Source organism: Choloepus didactylus, chromosome 11 (genome assembly GCF_015220235.1).
Source record: "Choloepus didactylus isolate mChoDid1 chromosome 11, mChoDid1.pri, whole genome shotgun sequence".
Classification (NCBI taxonomy): Eukaryota; Metazoa; Chordata; class Mammalia; order Pilosa; family Megalonychidae; genus Choloepus; species Choloepus didactylus.
The window spans coordinates 79966275-79990931 of record NC_051317.1 but is presented as its reverse complement, the minus strand read 5'-3'; the positions used below and the strand labels follow the sequence as shown (position 1 = coordinate 79990931).

Here is a 24657-nt window from a genome sequence, read left to right as displayed (position 1 = left end):
ACCCTGTTCAGCAATAGCTCTACGCTTTATCACTGTACATGGAAAATGAGTTTAAGGTTGAGTCTTAGTTTTAATGCCAATTTTTCTTGCTTTCAGTGTGAAGGAAAGCAGGAGAGTGAGTTTTAACTTTTTGGGAATCAATGACCCTTTTAGGGATCTGATATCTGTAGAACCCTTTCCCCAGAAAAATGCACAAAACAACCTGATATATTAGAGCAAAATGCAGTCCAATGTCAAATGGGGTGGGTGGGTGGGAGGTGACAGGGGAGGGAAAAGCAGCTGCCAGATTGAGGTTTCCCAGACACAGTTTACCCTCCTGCCATATGGCATAACTTGTCTCTTGGCAGCTCAGGTGGGTACTGAGGCTGGCAGCCCATCTGGGGCCTTGTTACTTCCCTCCAAACACCTCCCTCTACCCCTCAATATCACCCTCTCCTCCTTTATCAATTAGCCCCCAGCCTACTAGCTCCCTTACTGGTTCTTCACTCTTCTCTCTCCTCTCTCACCAGCCACCTGTTTAGGAAGATCGCTCAAGTGAGAGAACTTGACCACTTCCAAAGCAGAGAATTGGGAATAAATACATCAGAGGTCTTCTTTTCACCAGCCTGGAAATCTTGCAACGTTTTTCCTGTGGGTTTGGGAATGAGGAAGAACTGATGACCCCGTTGGGGGAACACGTCTAAAATCAAACGGTGACCACTATCAATGAAGAGAAGGCCGCAGAGTTATTGCACCCTTCCAATCCCTGAAAGGCAGGATGGAGCGCATAAAGGAAGTGGTGGTCGAGGAAAAGGGAGCGGGACCTGTTGTAACGAAACCTTTTTGTTTCTGAGAATGGAAAGAACTTGAACTCCTCGAACCCGCGTCTTCGCCCGCTAACTGCTAACTGCCTCGCCACCTGCAGCTGTAACAGCCCTGGGCGCTTGGCCCAGCCTCAGTCCCGCCACAGCTCCCGGCAAACCTTGGCGCTCTTGTGCGCGCCCCCGCCGACAAAGAGGAGGAGACGGCGGAGCCCGGCGGGAGCCGGATCGGGTGTGGGGTATGGAGTGTGGGCGGGGTGGGGGAGAGGAGGGGCCTCGGCGCGCTCGGGGAATCCCTCCCGGGCTCTGACGTCACCGAAGCGCCGGCCAATGAGAAGCCTGAGAGCGGGAGTCCCGCTCCCGCTGCCGCCCCGCCGGCTTTTTAAATGGTACCCTGGGGAAAGATCTCCAGGAACAGCAGGAGGAGCGGGAGAAAATGAAGTTTGGGGGTGAAATATGATGATCCTGGAGTACGAGACTCTAGGGGTTTGATGATTAGGCGTCAAGACTGTCTTAGACCAGGCGGGGAAAAACCGGAGGCCACTGAAGAGAAACCAAACTCCGGATGGGGCAAAGTCCGCCGGAGATGGAATGGAAACTGGAGCGCACCGCCCCACGTAGGGTCCGGACGGAAGAAGAGTTGCTGTGGGTGAGTACCGCCCTTTTCATTCTTTACTCCAAGTCCCTGAAGGGGCTTCTTGCCACCGTTGGTAATACCTGTGTAGGACCAAGAAGTAGGACAAAACTCTAAACTCTGATCTTAATTTTGAATTTGTAATTTGATTATATTCTGGAGGTACTTGGTTGCTTAAAAAAAAGTAGATGTGGTTTGACAAGCTTAGGACGTAGAAACATTCCACAACCTAATGTGATATTTTTCCTAAATAGTGTCTCCCTTAACATGTTATCTCTGTTTCAAAGGAGAATATCATGCGGGAGCTCGCCAAAGACATGGAGCGGAAGAGAAAGCAATGTTCTCCCAGGGTAGGTGTCCAGTGCTTGCTCTTGTGCTCTGTCTTAATTCTGACCTTGAAAAAACTATAATTCTTGCTAAAGAAGTTTTGTGTGTGTGTGTGTGCGCGCAGAAAGTGTAGGCTGGTCTGCAGATATGAGAATTTTTCTCTGTTGCCCATCTCCTATAATATCAGTAACTAATTATGATTGACCCAAAATACTAAAAAACCTATCAATTTAAAAAGAAATATATAGCCTCTAATTATATAATAAAAATAATTCTGTAAAAAAATGATAATTATTTATATATGATTGGTGCTTTACAACAGCAAAGGTGAAACCTGGATGTGTCAGGTAGGCAGTGCATTGCTATCTGGCTGTCACAGTTTCATTTTAACAGTTGCTAGGTGCACTCCCCTCTGTTGGCATTCAAAAGCATTCCCCCAAAATAAATGGAAACGGGGCCATCTTGTAGACAATGCATAGAAGTGGAAAAATCCACAGCCTATAGGTTAGCAATTTAAAAGCTGATCCAGTACAATGTTGTTTCCTCCTTGAATGACCAAACCCAAAGGCCTTAAACCTTCTTTGTATTCAGTATAAAAATAAAACAAATTTAAATGTTTCTCTTATTTTTTTTTTCCCACATAACAGCCCTCATATACTTTAAGTCTCATTATCACCACTCACCTTCTCCTCTTGGCTAAATAGTTCACATGCCTTTAACCTTTATACATAGATTCTCATTTCAAATCCATCACCATTTTTATAGCTTTTTCTAAATCTCTAAATTTGCCTATAATCAATTGGCAACAACCTAAATTGAGCACATAACCACACTTTCAGAACATGATGACTAATGTCATTTATAGTGAGAGAAAACTAATGACCTTTAAACCCTTAAATTCCCTAAATACTTTAATATTGATTTATTTCCAATACATTATTGCAGCTTGGTCTCATGCCCAGCTTATGTATTACTATGAGTCCTAGATATTTTGCTGCCAGATACAGGCAACCGATCTTTTGTCAGTAAATAGAAATAATTTGCAAATTATTCAAAGTAAACTTTGTTAATTTGTTTGAACTTCAATATCATATTTTTGTTATCCAAGCTTTCAATTTGGAAAACCTAGGTATGTGTATGCTGAGAGATTTTCTTTTAAGTTTTTCACTAGATTAAAGTGGGTATTGATTTTGTTTCTTATGATAGTTTTGGAGGCACAAGTTTTGCCTATAAATTTTCTTTGATGTGACTATTAAGAATAAAGTTCTGCCACTGTGTTTCACATTAGAAATTTAGCCTCAGTGATGTCATGGGCCATGAAAAGCAGCAGTGACCTGAATCAGGTAGGCAGTGTATTGTTAGCTGGCTGCTTTGGATCAGTTCAGCAGCCAGGACTACCCTGCCACTTGCTTCTGGATAAAATCATCTTGTTAATGAAGTACATTGGTTACCTGTGTGTGATGGGGTGGCAGTGTATTGTTAGCTGGTTGAATATGTGAATGGCATCAGCTAACATGCAGCTGCTATCTTATTGCATATACTATGAACATCAGAGTGTAATTAAATGTGTAATTAATATATATTCTTCTTGCCAAGAACCGGGGCACTATTTACCATAAGTTATTATTGCCATTCCAGTTACTCAATTATAAAATAATGTACAGTTTTATAATGGTAAAGACACTACTTCGGTTAATTATCTTAAAATTTTCCAAGTAATATTTTTAGAGTTTTGTGTAGGCAGTAGTGGAGTATTTGTGAAATTACATATATATGAAGTATCATGAAGTATTATATATATATATATTTAATGTAGAACTCATAATATAATGACAATTTGGAATGGAAAGCCTAAACTGTTTCCCCAGATTTTCAGCTGAATCTTTAATATTCTTTCTGGACCCCCAGTTTCTTAATATGGCATTAGAATAGGTCTTAATAACCATGTCTGTATACTGCCTGAAGGAAGAATTGAGGTAGCTTACCAGATGAATCAGTCAACTAAAACATTTTTCAATTGAAATATCAAGAAAATTGGGGAGTTATTATTATTTTTTTTATGGGAGGTGTGGTGGGTTGAATTGTTTGGAAGAGTTGCCTTAATTCTTTACTTCATTTTCTGTAAAATCATAGACTCATAAGATGTTTGGAAGAAAGCATGAGATTTAGCTTTTGAAATGGGAAGAACTGACCATACAATAGGATTTTAAATGTTTTCTCCTTTGCTCGGAGGCCATTTTGACCCACGGTGCAGGGTCACATGTGTCCTAGCCACACGGTGCACTCACATGGTCATTTGCAGCAAGCTGTGTGATTGACTGTGGTGGTCTGGTCAATTAGTTACTCTGTAAGTGAGATGTGAGAAATATACCACACTATCTACTATATTGGGTTGTAAGTTATTGGTAAAATATTTTTTTCTTCCCTGATTTAAATTTAAACATATTTCTAGAACCATGGGCTAAGCAGGTATCTATAATTTGATTCTTAAATATTTTATTACTTTAAAATCTCATCTTCTTTTGTTGTTGCCTGGTATCATTCCATTTTCAGGATCACTGTGCTTAAGTGTCCCATCCATGTAAATATTACTTTCATCTTGTTTTTTTTAAGGTTAAATTTCAACATGTTATTTTCTATAGAAAGCCTCTAACCTGCTGATATAAAGAAATAAAACCTACTTAAAATAGAAGATTTGATCTTTGTGTTTTAATTTTTTTTAAAGAGTAAGACATAAAATGCCAACATTTATACTCAATAAATAGAACAGATATTTAAAACTGTTCTTCATTTCCACATTATTAAGAGATGACAAGGAAGGAAGAGAAAGAAATAAAGATAAATTAGAGATCATTGGGTAAGGAGGAAAATAAAGATATAAATTCACAATGAAAATGTTCCCAAAGGAGTGGGATGGAAAGAGAGGGAACCACACCTGGGAAGCCAAGGGAAAAGCAGAAGGGAAAAGGGGGTTAAAAAGAGGAGGGAGGCTCTGCTGGTTACTATGTATTTTCTCCCAGGTATTTCCTCTTGGGACAGCTGCCGTGCTGGCAATGTAATCACTTACCATCAGTGCCCTCTGAAAGGCTTCCTATTTCTTAGCTGGTCTTTATTCAACCAAAAATATAATGCTTCACTTTGCTAGGTATGGCCTTAGCAGTTCAGCTAAGGGGGAGAGAAAGGTGGGAAGGAATGTGATGTGTTAGTTTCTATGTGATAACAGTTATAGAATTTTATTATTTCATAGGATAGATGAAATAAAGCTAAGGACTAAATACAACAGTGTCCCCATACCAGCACTACCCAAAGGAAGACCACTAATTAACATGATATTTTGTCCATGGACCACTCAACACTTTTCATCTTCTGTAAGGCAGTTTTTCAAAACAGTTAATATTTTTAAATAAAATAAAGAGAGATATAGTTTTACTTCTTCTTGTACTTTATCTAATCAATCTTTCCTTCCTCCCTCCCTTCCTTCCTTCCTCCCTTCCTTCCTTCCTTCCTTCCTTCCTTCCTTCCTTCCTTCCTTCTCTTTCTTTCTTCTCTGTCTCTCTCACTTTCTTTTCACTGGAATATTTTCCTGTTTGAGATTATCTGTAGACAATCCAGTCAGGCCATTAGATTTCAATGTGATCAGATAATGTACTGTTAACAGCTTTCCAGAATCATATAATTCCACATTTTTACATAACCTTCTGTCAAAATAGTATATTTACAGTAAAAATAAAGAGGATAAAAATGATATGTTTTTTTGATCTAGGTTTTTCTATTTGGAAATCCTTATGATACCCTGATTAAGTCTAATTTCTAAGAATTTTGGTGTGCTGGAGTCAGCTTGTACTGGTTTGTGAGAACTGACTGCTAAATTTTGTAAGCCAGTTTTTAAACCATTGGTAGCTTGAACTTGGCCACATGAGAGCATTTATACCATGGAAATTGGCAAATATTGCCAATCAGGAATCCCTCTTCAGAGTTGGTTGTTAAACATTTATCCACACCACTGTATATATGCTGTTTACACTATAATTATTAGGAATTATATATGTACATATATACATACTATAATATGTAGACATAATTCTTGAGCATTTTCAAAACTGAAGTACAACCTTAGAGTATATATCAGACAATTTCATGTTTATCCCAATGTCCAGCACTTTCTACTGGCACATCTCCCATGAGATGATGATCAGGAATTAGTATGAAATATTGGCCTCCACTTCCAAGAAAAACAAAAGAAAGCAAACCTCGAGTCAATGAATTATCTCCTACAATTAAAATGCACTTGGGTTTGTCCCTTATTCTTTGTCACGAGGGCAACAGATGAACACCCTGTTATGTGACTTGATATTCTTCTGTTTACTCCTCATTTCAGGCAGCCTGTAGCAATCTATATCCCAGACTTTTTGATGCTGGGAAGATAATATATGCAGTTCAAGAATGCAACCTTTTCTCAGAGTGACACTGTTTACACGAGACGTTTGAGTTATTGTAGCACATCAGCAAATTGCTCCACTCCATTTCAGTGCACATGGCCAAATTGTTACAGAACCCAGAATGGATGCTTGAGTTTCCTTTCCCTCAAGGCAACACATATAGCACGCTTTCAAATCACCATCTACCCACTCTGCATACACAGGAAGCAAAGGAGAGAATCAAGCACTGACTGTAGTAGAGACTGCAGGTTAAAAAACAGGGTTAGCGATATATAAGCAAAGAAACCAGCATTATATGGCTTTGCATGGCTTTGGAGTGAACTTGTGGCTTCAGGCAGGATGGACATCTGTATTGTGTTCCCCGGGACAGTCCTGGTCACCTCCAGTGCAGCTCCATTACCATCTTTCTGGCATGGGGAGTCTACATTGCCCTTGTATATATATTATACAGTTCTGCTCAAATCCCTAATGTGAGCATATAAAAATACCCTGACAATCCTGCAGCATAGTTATGAGCTCACGGAAGTCCTATGTGGGAGTACATGACAAGAGTGCTCTAGAAGCAATGCTTGGGTTGCCCGGGGACAAATTTGCCTCATAGACCCAGGAGTCAAATTGCCGACAGGCACTTGGGGCAAAATTGCACAGGATAGACAGACTGACTTGTTATGTGGCTTCTCCTTCTTCACCAACAACCCAACTTAGCTTTCAGATTTCTTTTCTGATCACTTAAAATACCTTGGTAAATATGTTCATTGACTTTTAGAATTGGAAGTTGTTGTGTTTTTTTTTTTTTTTTTTTTTAAATTCAGTTCGAGCACCCTCAATTTACTGATGAGGAAACTAAAGTTAAAAGTAAAGTGACTTGCCCAACATCGTGCAGCTGGTGAGAGGTAAAACCAGCTTTGCTGACATACCAATCTGACATTCTTTAGGGTTTACAATGTCACATTCCTATAAATCCTTTTGAGCATTTTAACTGTATTGGCCTCTGATGAAAATTGCATACCCACCTCCATCATATATCTTACTAAATACTTTCTTAGTTGGGTGACTGGACATATATTTGAAACAGAAGTTGCTTCAAGAAATATTTTTGCTTTCTCTAAGAAGCTTAGGTGCGAAAAGCATCTTCATTTTTGTCAATCAGTTCAGAATTTGGGAGTCAAGTCACAAGCTATTTTTAAATTGGGTTGCTCTTAGCCAAATTTTATTTGAATTTTCACATTTTTTTTTTGCCCTGGCCTTTATTTAGTGAGTATATAATTCATAGACAAAAGTTTACCTTCATCAATTGACAAGTTGTTTTGTTAGCCAAAATATAAAGGTCATGGCTTTGGGAGATAAAGCACATTGTGACTCTACCAAATGGCTTCAGTGATTGTTGGTATACATTTTAGGGCTCATATCAGCTCTCACCCTCTTTTTTTACATTCCAGTTTTGACAGTTATTAAGAGTTAACTCTTCTTATTTCAGCCATCAGAATGATGCAGCATTATCTTTTGTCCAAATGGCTAATCTTGTCGGAATATATTAACACCAAAATCAACCTATTAAGGAACGAAGCTAAATGATGATATTCATGGCCTTTTTTCTACTTTGGATTTTCACTTAGAAATATAGATCATGACTTACCATTTAATATTCTATTTATGGAATTGAATTGTTTCTGGAAAATTAATGGGGAGGGTTATATTGAAAATGATGAAGACCTTTTCAAATGTTATGATGAATGTCAATTATAAATGACAACTTGGTCAGATGCAGTAAAATGCCCTCGGCACCTATACTTAAAAAACAAAAACAAAAACAAAAACCCTATGCATGAAACAAACAAAAATACATAAGGATTTGAATCTGTTTTATATTTTTTCAGTATTTGTTTTGTGTTTTATTACATCAAAATAGCCATTTACAATGAGTTACTCCAAAAATTTCAGTCACATGTAGTATTCTTGAATCCAAATAGTGGTCTAGTTTGTGAGCATTTCCATCAAGTATGATCCTAGAAAATGTCAAGTTGAATAATAGGGTGAAGCACTTTGGTAACTGTGTATTCTGAAGTTTTTAGCATGGTCAGATTAAGAATTTAGTATATTTCATTTTGAATCTTTTGTCTATCCTTTATTTTTGCTTTGGGTAACATCTCTATCCTGGGGATAGTCATTACTACTGACTAGCAAGATAATTATTAAAAAAAAATCATCCTTCAGTGCCACATTTAATTGTTAGAGCATTTAAAGTGAGACCAGATCTGCATGGCGACATTTCCCCTTTCTGATTGTTGCATTAGAATGGTTTAAATGACATTTTCATAGGTCCTCTTTCTTTTTTATAATCATTTGTCTAACCAGAGCTGCTATGTCAGGCCTGATGGCTTCAATGGGCTCCTCTGGCCTCCAGAACTTCACAACTTGACCCTCAGGGTTGACCAGATACTTCCAAAAATTCCATCTTGGTTCCTTCTTTGAAGCATCTAAAATATCAGAACATATTTGCATGAGCCTAATTTTATTCTTTGTCAAGACTTTCATTCCTATTAGTATATGCTTATGTGACAACTTTAGAATCAGTTTCTAGGACTGTCATAATGTCAAAAACAAAAACAAAACAAAACACCAATGCAAAGCAAAACTCAAGGTTTGAGTAACCAGATCTCAATATACTTGATGACTTCAGTGATGATTATGGAATCATGAAAAGAAACAGAGCTGTTTATTTTGGATTTGTTTATCTAAACAACAAAATCTTTACCTAGTCACCAGCTCAAAACTTTGTTTCTTTATTCAAAATTTTTAAAGATGGTGTTCTAAAGGTAGTTGGTAATGTGATTGTATGAATTACTTTCCATATTACATACATCAATGTTTTTAATATTGCCACATATTACATAGCTGAAAACTAAGGAATTCTAAATGATTATCTTCTTTTGAGAAATTTTGATTTCAATCAATCTTAATTTATGCAAGAAATACAGATTTTTCCATTTATAGCATACAGGATTTATGTTCATATTATTGAATAATATGAGAAAAAATATGTACATATATAAATAATAATTATAACTAAAATTTATCAAGTGCCTACTATGTGCTTAGTAATGTATGCTCGTGCTTTAAATGGATTCTCTTATGTGATCTTTACAACAACCCTATGAGAGGGGGTATTATTACTATCTGTATTTTACAGATGAGTAAATGGAGACCTATCTAGACTCAAGATCACACAACTAGTGAGTGGTAGAAACAGGACTGATAGCCAGGCCTTCCTATCCCAGCGCTCTTTCTCTTAACCTCTGGGTGGTACTGTCTTCCCAAGGAACATGGCGGAGCAAGAAGATTTGAGGACACCCAATCAGAGGAGGCAGCTGGATATATGGCTTTGGCGCTTCGGAGAGTGAATTTACCCAGGGAAAGGGGGGTCAGATAAGAAGAACCTGGGGAGAATGTGGTGGAATCCAGGGGATCAGCACAGTTAAAGGTTGACAGAAAAAGAGGAACCTGCGAAGGAGAATGAGAAGAAGCCACAGAGGAAGCCACTTGTACCCTTACCAGCCGGGCTTAGGAGAGTTGTGGAGGAAGAAGCCAGATACAGTGATCTAAGGAGGATATGGAGACAGTGAAGTGGAGACAGCAAGTTTTAACTACTCTTTCACAAACAGTGATGAAATGGTCAGAAGGAACACACTAATAGGATTTTTAAAGATGGGGGATATTTTGCTTTATGCTGAGAAAAAAATCTAATGAGAAAGTATAGGTTAAAGATAATAGCTAAAATCATAAGTAGCCTAATATTTATGTGTGCTTTGCATACTGTGCCAAACACTTAAATAAATTTCATTATTAGATAGTAATATTGCTGATTAGATCAAACATCAATGACTCAACATGAGCATCATATTACATTAAAGCCTGGTTAAAATCATTTCGAAAAATAGCCATTTTCTTTAGTGGAAAATGTGTTTCTAAAAATAATGTCTGTTCAGGGCAGGGCTCTCTCTAGCAGATGGGACATCCTTGTGTGAATCAGAAAAAGATGCTGGTTGGGTACAGCTCTCAGCACTGGCCTTGGCACATGAAACTAGTTGTGTTTCAGCCCATTTGGCTCTTCAGCAGATGCCCTTGTTTATTGAACAGCATGCACACCTGTACACAGTGGTCCTATTTATGACCACATGATCAGTTACTGCCCATTTTGTCCAGTTTTAAAAGATCTAATTTTCCTTTGGCCATGATTTCACAGTCTTTGGCTCTAGAACTTCATCTAACGTCAATGAAACCTTGAATCACTGTTACACTTTTGATTACACAGGGCAAGTGGGATTTCAGAAGCTTTTTTAGTGATAAAGGGGAAGAAGCTAGGGGCTATTGTGCCTAAGTATTTGGCTGTTACAATTGAGGAATGATTAGTTCAAGGGCATATGCTCTGGCTTTTCTTTCTGTAGCATACCCCATAAATGAAAAGAATGGAAACCTCACTGTGGTTGCTATGCATGGTGTTAGATGTCACATATTGACTTTCCCTACAATTTAGGGATGTTTTTAGAAGATTCTGCTTTTACACTTATATGAAATATTACAGAGTATCATTGTCTGGTTTGGTGGGTTGGAAGCCTGATTGCCCGACAGAGGTCATAGCTTTAGCAAAATGCAAATTATCAACAGCAAAAATAGGACCGAGAATATCAACACAATAAGTCAGATGAGAAGAAATTAGTAAACGTCCTTTAGAATACTCTCTGGCACACATGAAGCAGTGTATAAGTACTTTACTTTTATGATTAACACATTTAATCCTCCCTACAATCTCAGGAGGTAGTACTGTTAGTGGTCTCATTTTACAAACGAGGAAACAGGTACAGACAAACGAAGCAATCTGTCTAAAGCCACACAGCAACAGCAGCAGACCAAGGACTTGAACCCAGGTAGTCTGTGGCCAAAGCCTGTGCTCTTAACCACTATACCACACTACATTTCTGTTGACTAAACTTGGAAATTCATTAAATAGATTTGTGTAGCTAGCCTAATTGTAGGGATAGCCTAACATAACCCTCCTCCCCCCAAAATCATTACATTCTTTTAAAAATTTTAGCAAAAAAAAAAAAAAAGTTATTATTCATTCTTGAGGATAATGTCTCATATAAGTAAAGAACACAGAATTAATCACAAGGATACATTTAACTAATAATGCTTAGCAATATTCATGAGAAACATACAGATTTAATAATGGGGAGGGACATTTCCCCACGTTAGTTAAATGAGAAAAGAATTGAGATATTTTGTGAAAATGGTCACAGCCACACTTCAAGTAAATTCTTCAGGAAGCTATCATAAGAAATAAAATACATAGTGTTTTAAGTAGTTTTTTTTTTTTTTTTTGCTATTTGAGTAGTTAAAACATTAATTTCAGGGATGCATAACTTCTAGAAAGTTACACAGGATGAGATCCTGGTTCTTTGACAGTTTTATAAAACTTTCCAAATAAAGCATTTCAAATGAAATAGGAATTATAGTCCTGGTATGTTTGTTTTAAAAATGAAAAGAAATTAAAAAGATTATATTGGTGAGGCAAAGGAGATATTTACCAATAAGAAATCTAAATGCAGGTTCTGCTTCAGATCCTAGAATCTTAATCTTGTGGAAGACGGGGAATGTTACTCCGTATTTATTTCTTGCAAAAGATTCTACTTCCTTGCTTGGGCGGGGTTCCGAGTCTCCAAATTGATTGCACGGGAAAGCCAAGACGCTGAAGTGGAATGGTCCAAAGTCTTTGTGCAGTTCCTGCAGTGCTAAGTAATTTCTGTCTGTGAGTTGGCAGTCACTAGCCACGTTTACAACTAGTGAAACCTCCCGGAAAAAGAAAAAAAAAATCCAACCGGAAAGTGAAGCAAATAAAAGATTAAAAAAAAAAAAAAAAAAAAAAAATCCTGCAAGTAGTTAAAAATCTAAACTATTTTGGAGGAATACAACTTCTGATCCAGGGATATTTTGCATTTTTATGCATACCCAATTTGATTGAAAACCATTAAGACCCTGAATGATCACTGCCATTAAAACGCATTGCATACTCAAAGTTTATTTTAAAATAAAAGATAATATGATCATTGATGTAGTGCTTTTTAATGTTGCTAGATTATGGAATTAATATTTTTATTAATTTCTCTATATTCACAGTACCTACTATTAACATATTCTAACCAACTTAAAGTATTAATTCAGCACATAGACTAAAACATTTTTAAGAAAACAAACAAGCAGAGTTATCAATTAGAAATATAAAATATCAGAACTCTGTAAAACTTTATATAACATTTTGGAGGCTAAATTCTAACTTAAGATCATTTAACAACAAAAAGTGGATTCTACTATGAGAATAAATAGAGCATGGAAAAATAATACAAAATCAGAATATGCAACTTACTTTGCCTTTAAACTTTTCCAGAGAAACCGGTCTTCCTTTTGCATCCTTCACTTCAAAGGTATAAAAGCTGTTGGTTTTAGGTCTTAGGAATTTTAGTTGTAAAAGAAATAGCGTTACTGTGCATAGAACCATAGATAGCAAAACTGCAAATATTTTTGTTTTGGGCCCCGAACATTTTGAAGAGTAAACTGTTAGAGGCTCCATTTTGGATGATTCTAGAGGGAAGTCTCAGCAGGCTGGAATTCAAGGAGGAGCTGAAACTTGAAACCGGTTCAATTTAACGGAAAACCAGGAAGGACAGACTAGCTCCATTCACTGCTAGGAATAGAGAGATCCTTCTTAGGAGAAGGGAATTAAACTTCCGAATGAAATAAGGAGATCTAAAGAATTTCAATGTATTTGTGATGCCAATTACAGTCTTTGCTAGAAAAATCAGGACATTTTTGGTAGCTCCTTAACATCCTCTCAACAAAGAAAACATTTCACCAGAAGATGGTGCTCTTGTAACTTGAAAGCTGTCAAGTGCTCACTGCTTGAGAGCATCAATGCGTTTTTATAAAGCAATTGGTCGGATGTAAGGGATTGGGTACCTAACACCCAGGAAGGGTTCAGACTGTAGATTTCATGTGATCTATTAATATGATGTGTGACTCAAAGTAGTCTGTTACATGTATGGATTAAATATGCCATGCAAGTACAAGGAATTTATCATGGCAAGAGCAGCAGCATACCTGAAAAGTCTATTTACCCTGAGCTCATCTAGTTAAAGCAATCAAATGCCATGTGAATATAGTAAAAATGAATAGATCAAAAAGTAATTCAGGCTTTAGAAAACTTCTTCTATCATAAATCAAGCTACAGCCAGTGTTTTTCAAGTTTTTTAAATCATGATCTGCAGTAAGAAATGTACTTTACAGTATAATATACACATATGAATACATGCAAGCACATATAACTAAGAAGTTTCATGAAACAGTACTTCCCCTTTGAATTACACTTCAGCCCGATCTATTGCATTTTAAAACAGCCTGGCTCTGACTCAACAAAAATGATTTTATGCCTCACTCATGGGCTGCAACCTGTAGATGGAAAAATACCGAACTCTGTAATAAAGCAAGGAATTTAACAGTTAAATAAGGTAATTCTACTTATTGGGTAACTCTACTTCAGTGCATCATCTAATTGCTTCATCTTTTTTATCTTTATTTTTCCCTTGGACTATTGCCTGCTATAGAAGGCCTAACTTTGCCATTGTGAAAGGTCATGAATTTTATAGGTAGGTGTGGGCAGAACAATTGAGGGCCGCATATTGTAAAATCCATGGTTCCTTCAGTCACCTTAGAATCTGCCCTGTTTAAGACATACACAAGTTCTGAATTAAGGTCCTACTCGGGCCTGATTTTTGGTGTTGTGGTGTGTTTCCAGAACGTGCTAGGGAAGTGCACAGAATGAGCTGAGATGCTTGTGGGTGGGTCCTTCCCATCACTCTTAGATGGCTGGAGCTTTGGAGGAGTATTCTGGTTTGCTAATGCTGCCATTATGCAAAATACCTGTAATGGATTGGCTTTTTTTTTATTTTTTTATTTTTTATTTTTTTCTTTATTAGAGAAGTTATGGGTTGACAGAACAATCATGCATAAAATACACCCACATATCACCCTACCAACAAAAACTTACACTGGTGGGGAACATTTGCTACAGTTGATGATAGCACATTTTATAATTGTACTATTAATTAAAGTTCATGGTTTAACTTAGGGTTCCCTGTTTGCATAGTGTAGTTCCATAGATTTTTAAATACATTTCTTGTTACCAAATATACAAGGTAACATTTCTCCTTTTAATCATATTCAGATATATATTTCAGTGTTGTCAATTGCATTCTCAGTGTTGTGCTACCATCACCACAACCCATACCAAACATTTCTATCATTCTAAATAGGAACACTGTATATTTTTAAACCTTAACTTCCCATTTCCTATCCCCACCCCGTCTCCTGGTAACCTATATTCTAGATTCTGATTCTATGAGTTTGTGTGTTCTAACTATATTAAATCAGCGAGATCATACAATATTTGTCCTTTTGTGTCTGGCTTATTTCACTCAACATGATGTCTTCCAGGTTTATCCATGTTGTTGCATGCATGAGGACTTCATTCCTTTTAATGGCTGAATAATATTCCATTCTATGTATATACCACATTTTGTTTATTGATTCATCAGTTGATAGACACTTAGGTTGCTTCCATATTTTGGCAATTGTGAATCATGCCATTATGAACATCCTTGTCCAAATATCTGTTCAAGTTCCTGCTTTCAATTCTTTTGGATATATACCTAGTTAGTGGGATTGCTGGGTCATATGGTGATTCTATACTTAGCTTTCTGAGAAACTGCCAAACTGTCTTCCACAGCAGCTGCACCATTTTGCATTCCCACCAGCAATGAATGAGTGTTCCTATTTTTCTGCATCCTCTCCACCACTTGTTATTTTCCATTTTTTTAATGGCAGCCATTCTAATGGGTGTGAAATGGTGTCTCGTGGTTTTGATTTGCATTTCCCTGATGGCTAATGATGATGAGCATCTTTTCAAGTGCTTTTTGGCCATTTGTATATTTTCTTTGGAGAGATGTCTGTGCAAATCTATTGCCCATTTTTTTTTTTTTTTTTTTTTTTGATATTGTATCCAAACTCTTTATTTAGTAAATGCAAAATCACATAATAAAAATGCAATTCTTTAAATGTATGTAATACTACTATAGTCCTACATCTTTCTCTTGACCAAAGGAAAAAAGAAAACCCTAATATCCTTGGATTTTTATTTTCTTGTCCAGACCATGAAATGGTTCTACAAAATCATTATAAATTTTCCTTGAAATGATAATGAAAATGCTTCTTAGACTCTTTATGCCCTTAGCCACACACAATACACATACACATACTTACAGACATGCAAGTTGTATGTGATGTTACAGTTTTTCTCTGGGGTAAAATCTCTTATGGAGCAAAAACTTTCTTCATTACCTTTATATCTTCTATAACAGGATGCATTAATAAGGGAAAAACTTATATTTTAAACATCTGCAAAATGCACACATCTTAAAGTAATAATAACCATTCTTCCATGTTGCAGCATGTCTCCTACCTTCCTTCTTATACGCAAATAATATTCTACTGTGTGTATTTATCACATTTTGTTGCTCCATTCATTTGTTGATGGGCATATGGGTGGTCTCCACCTTTTGGCTATTCTTTCCATATTGGCTGCTATAAACATTGGTGCTTAAGTATCTGTTCGAGACCTTGTTTTCAGTCTCTTTGGGTACATACCTGGAAGTGGAATTGCTGGTTCATATGATAATTCTATATTTAACTTTTGGAGGGATGGCTATTGTGCTAGTTTGGATATACTACATTCCATCAAAAGCCATATTCTTTAATGCAATCTTGTGGAGGCACATGTATTAGTGTTGATTAAGTTGGAACCTTTGGATTAGGTTGTATCCATGGAGATGTGACACATGCAACTGTGAGTGACACTTTTGGTTAGGGTGTGAACTCTGAATGTCTCCATGGAGGAGTGGCCCCACCCATTCAGCTTGGGCCTTGATTAGTTCAATGGGGTCTTATAAAGGGGCTCATCAACAGAAGGAAACTAGACCTGCAAATTACAGAGACATTTTGAAGATGGCCACTGAAAGCAGAGTTTCGCTGATGCTTTGGAGGTATAGCCCAGAGTTTGCCCTGAGAAGCTGACACAGAGACATTTTGGAGAATGCCATTTTGAAACACAACCTGGGAGCAAGCAGACACCAGCCACATGCCTTCCCAGCTAACAGAGGTTTTCCAGATGCTAATGGCCTTTCTCCAATGAAGGTACCCAATTGTTGATGCATTACCTAGGACAATTTGGGGCCTTAAGACTGTAACTGTGTAACCAAATAAACCCCCTTTATAAAAGCCAGTCCATTTCTGATATTTTGCATTCTGGCAGCATTAGCAAACTGGAACAGATTTTGGTACCAGCAGTGGGGTGCTGCCAAGCTTGCAAATACCAAACATGTTGGAACGGCTTTTTAAATGGATAAGGGCAAGATTCTGGAAGAATTGTGAGAAGCTTGATAGAAAAGGCCTAGATTGTTTTGAAGAGACTGTTGATAGAAATATGGACTCTAAAGATATTTCTGATGAGGCCTTAAATGGAAATGATGAATGTGTCATTGCCAACTGGAAGAAAGGTGATTCTTGTTTTAAAGTGACAGAGAATTTGGCAAAATTGTGTTCTGTTGTCAGATGGAAGGGAGAATTTGAAAGCAGCAAGCTGGGATGCTTGGCTGAGATCTCCAGGCTAGGTGTGGAGAATATAGCCTGGCTTCTACTTGCAGCTTATAGTAAAATGCAAGAGAAGAGAGAGAAACTTACAACTAAACTCTTGGATTCAAAGAAACCAGAAACTAATGGTTTGGAAAATTCTGGGCTTCCAAAAAGTGAGACTCCAGAAGCTACAGCCCCACATAAGGATTTTACCAAATGTGGAACCCAACTGCAATTTTGGTACAAGCCAAGATTGGAGATGGAGTTATCCAGAAAGGATTTGTGAAAGTCCTATTGTCTGATAGTTTTGACCCTTGTATGCTTCATGCCAAGCCAATGAATTTTTTGTGATGGCTATATAAACAAAACTACTGCTGGTCTGGACTAGAAGGAACAGAGAAGGAACAAATTGAAGGAAAAATTTCTTCAAAGACAGAGTCATGGAAATTGAGGTCTGGAGTCAAGAAATCTCAGGCAAAAAGAGCAGAGCAACCCAGGCACATGGAAAGGGTGAGTTTGCCCTGGAGGCAGAAGACAGACATTCCATCTCAATGCTCAGAAAAAGTGGTGCCACCCCAGGATGCCCAAGAGGGTGGAGCACATTCCCCAGGGATTGGGGAAAGCCTGACCACCATCCCACTGTTCAGAGAGGCGAGAGCCTTTGCCCTGGAGAAGCAGAGTCTGGGTGGTGGCCTGATGCTTGAGGAGGGTGGGGCCAAGAAGGTGGTCTCCCCAATGTGTGGATATGTTGGAGCACTCACCCCAGTGTTTAGAGAAAAAAGGGCTGCTGCTGCAAAGGCCCTTGGAAAGGGTTGGACTCCTGCTCTCTCAAGCCCCAAGAATAAAATGTCATTCTGTCAATGACTCCCAGAGTTTTAAATCTAATGGAGATTGTCTTGTGGGTTTTAGGAATTGTTTGGTCCCTTAAACCCTGTTTTCCTTACTGTTTCTCCATATGGCAATGGGAATGTTCATCCTATGAATGTCGCTCCTTTGTATATTGGGAGCAGATAACTTGTTCTAAGTTTCACAGGTCCACAGCCAGAAGGGAATTTTGCTTTAGGACAGACCACACCCATAACTGATTTTGATGGGATCTTCTACTTACCTATTGTTACTGAAATGATTTGAGTTTCTGTGATATTGTGATGGGACCGATGCATTTTGTACTTGGAAAGAATATGTCTTTTGGGGTCCAGGGGGTGAAATGTGCTAGTTTGGATATATTATATCCCATCAAAAGCCATATTCTTTAATGCAATCTTGTGAGGGCATATGTATTAGTGTTGATTAAGTTGGAACCTTTGGATTAGATTGTTTCCATAGAGTTGTGACCCACACAACTGTGAGTGACACCTTTGCTTAGGGTATGACCTCTGACTGAATGTTTCCATGGAGGTATGGTCCTGCCCATTCAGCATGGGCCTTGATTAATTCATTGGGATCCTATAAAGGTGCTCACAAACAGAAGGAACTTAGAGCTGCAAATTACAGAGACATTTTGAAGATGGCCATTGAAAACAGAGTTTTGCTGATGCTTTGGAAGTACTAGCCCAGAGTTTGCCCTGAGAAGCTGACACAGAGACATTTTGGAGAATGCCATTTTGAAACACAACCTGGGGGCAAGCAGATGCTAGCCATGCATCTTCCTAGCTAAAAGAGATTTTCTGTGAAGGTACCTGATTGTTGATGCCTTACCTTGGACACTTCATGGCCTTCAAATTGTAACTGTGTCACCAAATAAACTCCCTTTATTAAAGCCAATACTTCTGGTATTTTGGATCCTGGAAGCATTAGCAATCTGGAACAGATATATTGTTTTCCACAGTGGTTGCACCATTTTACAATCTCACCAACAAAGACTGATGGTTCCAACTTATCTGTATCCTTTCCAACACTTATTTTCCATTTTCATTAAATAATAGCTATCCTTGTGAATATGAAGTGGTATCTCATTGTGGTTTTTATTTGCATTTCCTTAGTGACTAATGAAGCTCAGCATATTTTCATATGCTTATTTGTATCTCTTCTTGGGAGACACTTATTCAAGGTCTTTACCCATTTTTCTCATTGTTAAATTATGTTGTCTTTTTGATGTTGAATTTTGGGAGTTATTTACATATTCTGGATATTAAGGTCATCTGATACATGGTTTGCACGATTTTCCACCATTCTGTAAGTTCTCATTTCATTTTCTTGATAATTTCCCTTGAGGCACAAAAGTTTTTAGTTTTGATGAAATCAAATTTAACTGTTGTTTCTTTTGTTGCTTGAGATTTTGTTGTCATATATAAACATCTTTTGTCATATCCCAGGTCATGAAGATGAACCCTATGTTATTATCTGAGAGTATTTAGATTTAGCACTTGAATTTAGAATCTTGATCTGTTTTCAGTTGATTTTTGTATATGGTATGAGGTAGAGGTCTAACTTTATTTTTTTATATATGGATATACATATTGAAGAGACTAATTTCTCCATTAAATGAACTTAGAATCTTTATAGAAAATCAACTGACTTTCAACTTATTTAATAAAAAATATCAGTTGATCAAAGATATGTGGATCTTTTTCTGGATTTTTAATTCTGTTCCATTGGTCTATTTGGGTATCTTTATATCAATACAACATTGTCTTGATTACTGTAGCTTTGCAGTGAAATCTGCAATTGGTGTAAGTCTTCCAACTTTGTTCTTTTCTGAAAAATTGTTTTGGCTCTTTGGGGTTCCTTGCAGTTCCATATGAATTGGAAGATCAGTTTTTCCATTTCTGTGCTGAGAAGAGTCCATGGCCTAATGGTATGGTGGGAGAAGAGTGGTGAGGAGGAGGGGTTACATGGAGCGTTGCTTGGAAAGAGAGTCCCCATCAAATAGAACACCAGGCACTTGCACTCTGGGTGTCCCTTCTCTTTTTTGCCTTTTGCAACTTGCACCACAGGGTCTGATACACTCTTTGTCACCTTCACTGAAAACTTGTCCAATAAGGACTGCTTCTGTCTTCTTTTCAGAAATCCAATGAAATAATGGAAGATGCATCTTTCCTGCAGGTATTTGATATGGTTATAATTTCTTGTTTCTTAAGGTCATGAGCTCTGCCCACTGAAAACAGATGATTGATGATCTCTGCCATTACATCTCTGAACAGCTTTCTCTGGGATGTGTCCAACATAGCCCACTCTTCTTGGGGGAAGTCTATAGCTACATCTTTGAATGCCACTGACTCCTGAAACATCATGGGCATTTGGATTCAGACAGGGCCATCTCTAACAATGTCCAGAGCAGGATATTCAAGATGACAGCACAGTGGCTGCACTGTCAAAAGCTCAGTTGACAACTGTCTTCCCCGACTTTCCTTTCCAACCAGACAGTACTGTCACAAAGCAGATGAACCTTGTGTTTCAGCTTTTTTTCTCTCTCCCCTCCCCCTGCTTCAGAAGCCCAATGGCATTGGACTATTATGAAGAAATTTTGAAGAAATATTTGAGACTTCCCTTCTAGAACATGCAGACACTTGAGAAATATTTCGCGCTGTGTCTCTGACTTGCCCCGCGGCTGCAGGCGCCTCCGGGTGGGTCCCGGGGACGCTTCTGGGTCTGAGGCCGCAGAGTGGGCGGCCGAGGCCGCGGGCGCGCAGGGCGGGAAGCTTCGGGCTCCCTGGGTTCGGCGCACCCTCTCCCGGCCCTCGGGCGGACTCACCGGGACGGGGCTCAGACTCCTCAGAGCCAGTGGCGGAGCCCCGGGGACACGCACTCCTCAGCGCAGTCAACACTGAAGGTCCGGGGAGGACTCGGCCCCAGGAGGAGCGGGGTGGGCTCCTCTCCCCGCCCAGACTCCCCGGTGCACATCAGCCCTGGACCCCTATTGCCCATTTTTAAATTGGGTTGTCTTTTTGTTGTTAAGTTGAAGGATTTCTTTATATATTCTGGATATTAATCCTTTACCATGTGGTTTCCAAATATTTTCTCCCATTGTGTAGTTTGTTGTTTTACTTTCATGATAAAGTCCTTTGAGAACCAAAGTTTTTATTTTGATGAGGTCCCATTTATCTATTTTTTAATTTTTTGTTGCTTGTTCTTTGGGTATGAAATGTAAGAAACCATTGCTTACCCAAGTTCCTGAGGATGCCTCACTACATTTTCTTCTAGGAGTTTGATAATTCTAGCTCTTATTTTAAGGTATTGGCTGCATTTTGAGTTGATTTTTGTATATGGTATGAGGTATGGGTCCTCACTCTCTTTTGTTGCAAATGGAAATCCAGTTTTCCTAGCACTATTTGTTGAAGAGACTATTCTTTCCCAAATAAGTGGTCTTTGCCACCTTGTCAAAAATCAGTTGGCCATTAATGTGAGGGTTGATTTCTGAGCTCTCAAGTTGATTCCATTGATCAATATGTCTTTCCCCGTGCCAGTATCATGCTATTTTGATTATTATGGCTTTGTAGTTTTTAAGATTGGGAAGTATGAGACCTCCAACTTCCTTCTTCCTCTTCAAGATGGCTTTAGCTATCCAGGGCCCCTTACCCTTCCCTACAAATTTGATGATTGGCTTTTCCATTTCTGCAAAGAATATTATTGGAATTTGGGTTGGGATTGCATTGAATCTATAAATTGCTTTGGGCAGTATTGATATCTTAACACTATTTAGTCCTCCAATTCATGAACATGGCATGCTCTTCCATTTATTTAGATGTTCTTTAATTTCTTTTAGCAATGTTTTGTAGTTTTCTGTGTACAAGTCCTTTATTTCCTTGGTTAGATTTATTCCTAGATATTTGATTATTTTAAATAATAGTTCTATTGTAAATGGAATTTTTTTTCTTGATTTCTTCTTCTGATTGTTCATTGCTTGTGTATAGAAACACTTGATTTTTGATTGTTGCTCTTTTACCTTGCCACTTTGCTGAATTAATTTATTAGCTCTAGGAGTTTTGTTGTGGATTTTTCAGGTTTTCCTGTATATAGCATCATATCATCTGCAAATAGAGAAAGTTTTATTTCTCCCATTCCAATTTGAATACCTTTTAATTTCTTTTTCTTTCCTAATTGTTCTGGCAAAAACTTCCAGTACAATGTTGAATAACAGTTGTTATTCCTGATCTTAGAGGGAAGAATTTCTGTCTTTCACCATTAAGTAGGATGTTAAGTATGGGCTTTTCATATATGCCCTTTATCATGTTGAGGAATTTTCCTTCTATTCCTAGTTTTCTAAGTGTTTTTTTTTTTTTTTTAATCAAGAAAGGGGTGCTGTATTTTGTCAAATGCCTTTTCTGCACCAATTGAGATGATCATGTGGCTTTTTTTCCCTTTTTCTGTTGATGTGGTATATTACATTAATTTATTTTCTTATTTTGAACCAAACTTGCATACCTGGGATAAATCCCATTTGACCATGGTGTATAATTCTTTTAATATACTGTTGGATTCAGTTTACTAGTACTTTGATGAGTATTTTTGCATCTATATTCATAAGAAATATTGTTCTGTAGTTTTCTTTCCTTGCGGTGTCTTTATCTGGCTTTGGTATAATAGTGATATTGGTCTCATTGAACTAGTTAGAGAGTATTCTCTCCTCTTCAATATTTTGGAAGAGTTTGAGCAGAATTGGAGTTAATTCTTGGAATGCTTGGTAGAATTCCCCTGTGAAGCCATCTAGTCCTGAGCTTCTTTCTGTGAGGAAGGTTTTTTTTATTACTGATTCAATCTCTTTACTAGTAATTTTTGTTGAGATCTTCCTTTTCTTCTTGAGTCAATATAGGAAGTTTGCAAGTTTCTAAGAATTCATCCATTTCATCTAGATTATCTAATTTATTGGCATATAGCTCTTAATAGTTGATAGTACTTGTCCCCATTTTCATTTCTGATTTTCATTATTTGTATCCTCTTTTTTTCTTTGTCTTTCTAGTTAAAGGTTTGTCAATTTTATTGATCTTTTCAAAGAACCAACTTTTGGTTTTGTTAATTCTCTCTACTGTCTTTTTTGTTTTCTATCTCATGTATCTCTACTCTAATCTTTGTTCTTTCCATTCTTCTGCTCACTTTGGGTTTAGTTTGCTCTTTTTTTCCCTAGTTCTTCCAGTTTTGATAGTTAGGACTCTGATTTAAAGTCTTTCTTCTCTTTCAATGTAAGCACTTAGAGCTATAAATTTCCCTCTCAGCACTGCCTTTGCTGCATCCCATCTGGTATTATTTTGAAGTCTTCTGTAGAGGATAATCCCCTTCCTCCGTTTCGGCCACCTCCTTATGCGCCTGGTCTTTCAGAGCCAAATCCTCAACTATGTCCTCAATTTTATCCAGTCACATCCCTGCCTCAGTTCCACGCTTTAGAGGAAGCCGCGGAAAATCTCCGGCTACACGCCGATCATTTCAAAGAGGCCTTCAATCAGGAGCGCCTGCGGGCTGCCAATTTGCTTGCTGACCTCCGGTCGGCAACTCAAAGTATTACAGCCCTTGCACTCCCAGAAAACGTCCCCTCATCACGTCCCCATTGCACCCACCACCTGGATTGGCTTTTATAAAGGGGGGTTATTTGGTTACAAAGTTTCAGTTCTAAGGCCATAAAAGTGTCCAAACTAAGGCATAAACATGAGTATACCTTCACTGGAAAAAGGCCATTGGTATCCAGAAAACCTCTGTTAGCTTGGAAGGCATGTAGCTGACGTCTGCTTGCTTCCAGGTTGCCTTTCAAAATGGCGTTCTCCAAAATGTCAGCGTCAGCTTTCAACGGCCATCTTCAAAATGTCTCTCTAAGCTGCAGCAGCAAGCTCCTTCTGTCTGAGCTCTTTTATAGGACTCCAGTGATTAAATCAAGACCCACCCTGAATGGGTGGGGTCCATATCTCCACGGAAACAATTCAGTCAAACATTTTACCCACAGGTGATTGAGTCACATCTCCATGGAAACACTCAAAGGATTCCAACCCAATCAACACAAATATGTCTGCCTCCACAAGACTGCATCAGTGGCATTTTGGGGGAAATAATACATCCAAACCAGCACAAGGAGGTACCAAGGAGGCTGCCCAGCTCTTGTGGTTGCTCTTGCGGGTGTTGAGCAAGGCCCAGAGCTTAGACAAGTAAACACAGAGACACCATTTTACTCCCACTCTCACTGCCTTCTAAGAATGGAAACAATAAGAAAATGTTTATGCATAGAGTATTCCCCTTTAAATAAAATTTTTAGTAAAGATCAAAAATGTACACATGAGTCATATTACTTCTTAACTGTGATAATTCTAAGTTGGCATTCTCTGGTTGAGTTGTTTAAAAAGTCAGCCTCCTCTGTGTTTATATTACACATTACAACTGTCACATCACTTAAACTCTCTGGGCTTCCTCAGAAGTGTGAACCCTGGATCTGCAGCATTGCCCTCACTTGGGTGCTTGTTGGAAAAGCAGAAGTCAGGCCTGAACCCAGACTTCCTGAATCCTAATCTGCATCTTAACAGGATCCCCAGATGATTCCAGAACACTTTTAAATTTGAGATGCTCTGCTTTAGACCTCCGTTTTTTGGTTTCCAGAGCAACAGGCTTCTTTGGTTTTCCTTTGTCTTCCATAGTGGAAGTATTTCATGTCTCATGTCTATACTAGATATTTTAACCAGCTTCTCTGGCTGTCCAGGCAAATGGCTCAGGAGCTTGAATTTTAAGAGTTAATTTATAGGCTACATGTTGTGATTAGAACCATGTAAACCCATCCCATTGTTATTGTGCTTTGAGGTGGGTG

The 24657-nt window shown here is 38.1% G+C and overlaps 2 protein-coding genes across 4 annotated transcripts in view; one reads left to right on the top strand and one right to left on the bottom strand.

Annotated features, from left to right (window-relative positions):
* The first annotated feature begins 1232 nt into the window (after window positions 1–1232).
* The window catches only part of CDC20B (cell division cycle 20B), a 70059-nt gene continuing 46634 nt past the window's right edge, over window positions 1233–24657 (top strand). Inside the window, exons 1-2 of the mRNA XM_037799436.1 lie at window positions 1233–1449; window positions 1722–1784. Of these exons, the coding sequence (XP_037655364.1) occupies window positions 1366–1449; window positions 1722–1784 (147 nt within the window). The 5' untranslated portion in view covers window positions 1233–1365. The remainder of the gene's footprint in view (window positions 1450–1721; window positions 1785–24657) is intronic.
* Window positions 8046–12846, bottom strand: GPX8 (glutathione peroxidase 8 (putative)). 3 transcript variants are annotated; one of them, XM_037799437.1, is made up of 3 exons: window positions 12622–12846; window positions 11786–12050; window positions 8046–8677 (listed from the first exon to the last, which is right to left on the bottom strand). In XM_037799437.1, the coding sequence occupies exons 1-3, from the start codon at window positions 12823–12825 to the stop codon at window positions 8514–8516; spliced, it is 633 nt and encodes a 210-aa protein (XP_037655365.1). In that variant the 5' UTR covers window positions 12826–12846; the 3' UTR covers window positions 8046–8513. The 3 variants fall into 3 exon arrangements, with proteins under 3 accessions (XP_037655365.1, XP_037655366.1, XP_037655367.1); XM_037799438.1 differs by having other exon boundaries at window positions 11786–12047; XM_037799439.1 differs by lacking the exon at window positions 11786–12050.

Bases quoted from the DNA above. Each gene is read 5' to 3' on its own strand.
- GPX8 (XM_037799437.1), bottom strand. From the start codon at position 12,825: ATGGAGCCTCTAACAGTTTACTCTTCAAAATGTTCGGGGCCCAAAACA. The intron at 12,051-12,621 runs GTAAGTTGCATA...TTCTTTTTCCGG, and splicing joins TGGAAAAGTTTAAAGGCAAA to GAGGTTTCACTAGTTGTAAA. The intron at 8,678-11,785 runs GTAAATATCTCC...CTGATATTTTAG, and splicing joins TGCATTTAGATTTCTTATTG to ATGCTTCAAAGAAGGAACCA.